At 43.7% G+C, this 6,000-nt stretch overlaps 1 protein-coding gene across 2 annotated transcripts in view; it reads left to right on the top strand.

The window, feature by feature from the left end:
- The first annotated feature begins 341 nt into the window (after nucleotides 1-341).
- ATG4C (autophagy related 4C cysteine peptidase) overlaps nucleotides 342-6,000 on the top strand; it is a 28,081-nt gene continuing 22,422 nt past the window's right edge. Inside the window, exons 1-4 of one of the 2 annotated variants that reach the window (XM_075759243.1) lie at nucleotides 342-512; nucleotides 3,487-3,617; nucleotides 4,902-4,985; nucleotides 5,642-5,875. In XM_075759243.1, the coding sequence (XP_075615358.1) occupies nucleotides 3,542-3,617; nucleotides 4,902-4,985; nucleotides 5,642-5,875 (394 nt within the window). In that variant the 5' untranslated portion in view covers nucleotides 342-512; nucleotides 3,487-3,541. Of the gene's footprint in view, nucleotides 682-3,486; nucleotides 3,618-4,901; nucleotides 4,986-5,641; nucleotides 5,876-6,000 lie in introns of both variants that reach the window. The other variant, XM_075759244.1, reaches the window with a different exon arrangement.

Here is a 6,000-nt window from a genome sequence, read left to right as displayed (position 1 = left end):
GAACCATTTTGCTGTAGGGAAGTCAAAAGATACAAATTTAAAACAAAACAAACAAAAAGCCCCGAACACCTTGAAACGACAGCTGGAGACTCCGTGAGGGGCACAGCGGCGCAGCCGCCACTGATAGCGGGGCCGGGACCCGACGGCGGAGCTGCCCTTCCCGCGCAAAGCCTCCGGCCTCCCGCCCTCCGCCCGCCTTTCCGGGGGCTCGTCCCCAGCCGCAGCCCGTCCCACCCGGGGCAGCAGCCTCAGCCCGACCCTCGTCCTCCTGGGCCCGCCCCACCGCCTCCCGCTGCGGCCCTTCCTCCCTCCTCCACAGGCGGCGGCTGACAACCAACCGCCCTCCCGCCGGGACTACAGCTCCCAGCATGCCCCGCGCGGGCCTGCCACCGCACTCGGCTCGCTCCCGCAATAGCGCCCGCCGGGACCTGTAGTTCCGCGCAGTTCCCTCACGGCTGAAGCCCCGGGGAGGCCGCTCCCCGGTCGGCTGCGCCACGGAGCTCACCGGGCGGGTAAGCGGCGACCTCACCACCTTCCGGCTGCGAGCGGCGGGTTCGCAGCGGGTCGCCGTGCGAGCGGCTCCTTCGTCCTCTTCACGGCGGCCGTGGAAGGCCGCGACGGTGGCGCGAGCGGGGAAGCCTTAACCGCCCGCCGCCCCCCACCGGCGGCGGCTCCGTGAGGGTGAGCGGCTCGCGCCGGTCGCGGCCGGCGGAGGGACGCGGGGGGGAGGGAGAAGCGCTGGCCGGTAGCGCGGCCTATAGCGCCGGGCGAGCGGCCGGGACGGGGATGAAAGGTCTCAGTGGTGGCGGCGAAGAGGCGGCCGCTGCCGGGCGTAACCGCAGGCGGCGTTCCGGTCTCGGGGCTGCGCTCCCGGCCAGCCCGTTTGTGTGCGTCTTCTAGGGGCAAGAGCGGGCTCGGGGCCCCTTCCCGCCGGGGGTGGGGGTCTGTGTGCGTGTCGGCCGTTCTCGTACCGCCGGCGGGCGGCTGTGGTAACCGCGCTGCGGCCGGCCGCTCGGTTGCGGCTCGGGGAGCCACCGGGGCCGCGGGGCAGCTGTTGCCGTTTTCGCTTCCCGCCGGGAGGCGGTTCGGGATCCCCCCCGGCCGGGCCGTCAGCTGACAAAGCCCGCAGGAGTCGGTGTGAGGATACAAAGACCTGCCTCTCCCGGCGGTGGGGAGCCGGAGTAGTAACGAGCGAGTAGAGAAGCGGCTTCTCTGCGAACAGCTCTTGTTTGGCTTTAAATGCAGGATGGGTAAAGTGTTCGGTCTTTGCTACAGTCTTTTTTTTTTTTTTAAAAAAAAAAAGCTGGTTTTCTTCACCTGCTGTTTACAAAGTATTATTTCTAACCGTCTTAATACGTGTTTACAGCTAGAAAGGGGTAACTCCTTAAAAATTACCTCTTGGCATTATTCACTGTCACGGACCTCTGTGTGGGTTGTGCTGTCATTGCTGCTAGTTCAGTTTCTTTCCAGATAGAAAGAAGTGAAGGGTGTCTTCGTTTGTAAATCAGTTAATAAATATAGTCACATTTAGACTTCATTCGTCCTGTTTGGTGTGATTGCATCCACAGGTTAGGTTGCTTTTAAACAAAATCTTTTTAGGGAGAGGCAGGTTTTTCCATCACTATTAACAAACAGCCACCTTGCTGCAGTCATCCCCCCTCAGAGATTGGGAAATGGGGGCTCTGAGAAGACAGGACTTAATGAAAAATGAAGAGGTGTGTCCTGCGTAACATTGTCCTAGTAATGTACGTTCTAGATAACTTCTTAAATGATACATCTTTGGTATAAAACCATTAGCTTTAGGTTTCATAATGGGGGTTGCGTTGTGCCCGTTGGGCTTGAATCTGTATTCCCTGTGACCTTCTCCTGATGCTGTTCCATTAATTTCGGTGGAACTATATGCCTTCTTACATTGATGGGAAGAGCCTGCATTTTTCCAGTGGAATAAATGTGCCTGTTTTGCATTAGCCTTCTTTTTAGAAGTCCTTTTCACACCTTTAGCATAATGCTAGGGAAGAAATGTAACTGGATGAAAGAAAAATGCACTGTGATGACCATTGTTTTTTTAAAGGAAAATGAGTTTCTTTCTCATTTCAATAATTTTTCCTTCGGGCCCTTTCAAAGCAGTAGAGTTTGTTTCATTTCTAATTTTAGCTAGAGGGAGCTTTTATAGGTATTGGCTTTTAAGGCAATCAGTGGCCTCTGCATAAATGACTGTTGCTGATTGATCATGGGAGGACGGTCTGGACCAAACATACCTCCTGAAGAAGCTCATCTTACCAGCTTTGCCAGCTAGAGTCAGTGATACAGTCAGTCCTTCCTTTTTTTTTTTCCCCTTCCCCTAAAGAAAAAAGAGGGGGGGAAAGGCAGGAAATTAAAACCCAGTCTTAAACTGTCTCTCTTCTTTCCCCTACAAAACCCTAGCTTAACACAAGGCTAATCATAGTAGGGTTGTAACCATTTATTATTTTTACTAGCAAAAAAGTCAGTCTTCCCCCATGTTTGTGAGCTTGCATTGCCTCTTGTTCCGTCAAAAAATTGTTGACAGATTTTTATGAAATAATACCATGGAATAGCAGAAAAAACACACTAGGGATGGCTTGGGCAGTAGACTGCTGCTTTCCTTGCCCTACCTATGGATTCCAGAAACTGCATTTGTGTGCATAGCCTTAGGCTCTGAAGACATTGGAACCCCAACATCTTCATTCTTTTCAATTACACTATCAGTGGTTAGGTTTTACTTACTTCTCTCCACTGGGAGCATATGTTAACACAGTTTAGTCTTTGTCTTGCTCTTGATCCCAATGCATGGATTTTATGACAATATTCTAATAATCTTTTGATCTTAGCTCTCTAGCAAGTTAATTCTAGGCAAAATTGTGCCACTGCTACTACACACGTTACCAGTACTATGCGTTTTCTGCCTTGACACGTACAGCAAAACATCTTGTGCTCTGTCTTTCAATTCCTCCAATGCCTGTAAACTTTGGCTTAGAAAATTCACGATTAGAAATCTGAAACTATTGCTGTTTTTAAAACCAAGATGTGTTTATTGGTGCTCAGAACCCCTGACATAGGGGGGGAAAAGTGTTTATTGTATTCTATTCAGCAGAAAAGAATAGCATCTATTCTATTTAGTCAAATGCATTGTAGCTCTTCATTTCGTTGCCAATTAGAACAAGCGTACTTGTATGCCAGCACAGGTTGTGCTCTACATCAGTTTGTTGTGCAATAGAGAGCTGTTGGAGAACATTATATTTTATTTAGCTTTGTGTAGTGGTTTTATTGGTGTATATTTGGAATTAAATGTTTTTATTACTTATTCATGGAACATGTGATTGCTTCTCAGTCCTTGGTAGTGGAGGATTCTGCAAGTTTATTACTGTTTCTGGTCATGTTATGTGTAAGTACCTAAGTGGGCTGGTTGTGATGCTATACCCTGTGTTCTCAGTGCCCATGGATATGTTTATATTTTTGTTTTTACAGTAGCAGAATTGAACGTCTTACAAGACAGCAATGGCTTTTTCTCTAGAATTTGAATATGGAGGCCACAGGGACAGATGAAGTAGAAAAGATAAAATCAAAGTTTATGTCGGCATGGCACAACATGAAATACAGTAAGTGAAACAGTGTATGGTAAGATCGTGTCTCCATTGAAATCAGTAGAATGTTTATTGTTGACATGAATGGGATCATGATTCAGAAATTTAACTACTATTAATAATAAAAATGCAATGTGGCACTTGAAACCATTTTTACCCTGACAGTATAAACAGCCTGAGTAAACAAATTCCTTGCTTTTAATTTTCCAAATAAATTTGCACAATTTCTTTTTAAGTGACTTATTCTAAAACCAGTAAATACATAAATGACATTCAATTTGCATAGACTTTTAAACAGGGATAATACATAATCATCTGTGCAGATTTTTTTTATTTTTGTATGTGCTTTTCCAGAAAAATTTTATGGTGAGTGAAATAAAACTCCACTGAAGAATCTACTTCAAGCAGTTGAGTAACATACTTTTCCACAGTTGAATTTCAGAAATTTGTTTATAAGCAAACAAATTCCTAAATGTCTGTCCTTAATCTTTCTACTTTCCCTCTAGGACTGAGGTTGCTCAGATTTACCACCAGGTTTCTGAAAATTTTGTTAATTCTCATAACTGAGCCTTGGAGATGTGTGCAAGATGAAAAGATACTTTTCTATTTTCTTTAAGGCTACCACATGGCTGCAGGGCAATAGTAGTCATTACACCCTATATGTGATAGGAAAAGTTCAAGAAACTCTATGGACTTAGGATATAAAAGTCCATGGGATTTAGATTTAAGTGATTTAGACTTAAGCTACTGTCTGGGGACACTGTCAAAACCTAAAAACTGAATTCTGGCCCTTGAATTCGTACAGTATATTATACTACCCTTTTTTGTGTCTGGAATCTGCAATTTGATTTTGTGATGAAGTATGTTTAATTAATCCTACAGGAAAAGCAATACTCTTCATGCATTTTCACTGGTCATTGTGAAGCTTATTGTATGTTGTTATAGGAGCTGGAAACCTCACAGAATCAAACTATGCAGTAATGAATTTACAATAGAGACAAAGCAACTTAAGCTCAGCTTTAGCATTTCTGTATCCTAACAATTTCTGTGCAGTAATACCATTGTATTAGCATTCAAACATTCATATATGGGTAACATCGTTACTTTAAAACTAGAATTCTAATCTGTTTTGTAGAACTATTAAACTTTTTGTTCTTTATGAAAGCAAAACACAATTTCAGTACATTTTCTCTATATTCCCCTTTCATAGATTACCTTGGGCTTAACCAGATGCTATTAGAAATTCCTTTTTGGAATACTTCAGTCACACATTTGTTATCTTTTTTTCATCTATTTTAGGTTGGGTGTTGAAAACAAAAACTTACTTCAGTAGAAACTCTCCAGTCTTTCTGCTGGGAAAATGTTACCACTTCAAAACCGATGGTATGTTTAACTTAACTTATTCCAACCTTATTTGGCAGGAGCTCTGTGGATGTATTTTTAATCTTCTAGAAAGATCCTCATTAACACTTCCCAAATTCAAAATGTAAATATGAAAAGCTTAGAAAGTACTCATGTAAATCTCCAACACCACCACTAATGAAACCCATCCTAACCTGCTTTATTCAGATTTTACACTGAAGTCTTATTCTTTCTGTAAATACTAGTGCTATAATTCGCACTTCATTTCATTTACGTATCAATTTGAGATTTTCTTTCTAAAAACTCCTGAACAAAATACTAACAATACCTGTACAAAAAGCCACTACACCAACACCTTTGTTACCATTTTCCAGTACGTAGTTTTCTAAGAACATCTCTATTTGACCATTTACATTAGGTGAATTAAGCAGTTGCTTACTTGCAAGTCAGCAATTCCATTGGCACAGTAACGTTGGCTGATTGCTCTTTTTTTTTTTTTTTTCCCCAGCTGGCACATTTCTATTGTGTTTGCCTTCCAATTTTCCTTTCTTATGTTTGAAGCAATTGTGCCTTTTTGCAAGTTTGCCCTGTTTTTGTAATACAATAGTTGTATGGTTTTATTTTCCTTCTAATAACAGAAGTGCCTTACAACTTAAAATTTGTGCTTTGCCTTACAGAATCTAGTGAACTCTCTTCAGATGGGTCCAATTTTGATAAAATCAACATGGAGATTTCAGGAAATGTTGAGGAGTTTCGTAAAGATTTTATTTCTAGAATATGGCTGACTTACAGAGAGGAATTTCCTCAGATAAAGGGGTCTGCATTAACAACAGACTGTGGCTGGGGTTGCACACTGAGAACTGGTCAAATGCTGCTGGCTCAAGGTCTTATGCTTCATTTTCTCGGTAGAGGTAAGTTATGAGAGAAGATCTCTGTGTTCGGCATGATAAGCATGGGGGTTCTGTAGAGAACGTGATGTCCTTTATGTAGCCCAAATCTGAAGTGCAAGCTGGTTTTGGTTCTGGACTCCTCATTA

The sequence above is a fragment of the Balearica regulorum genome, chromosome 8 (assembly GCF_011004875.1).
Source record: "Balearica regulorum gibbericeps isolate bBalReg1 chromosome 8, bBalReg1.pri, whole genome shotgun sequence".
Lineage (NCBI taxonomy): Eukaryota > Metazoa > Chordata > Aves > Gruiformes > Gruidae > Balearica > Balearica regulorum.
The sequence above is the reverse complement of the archived record's forward strand: the minus strand, read 5'-3'. Positions and strand labels throughout refer to the sequence as shown.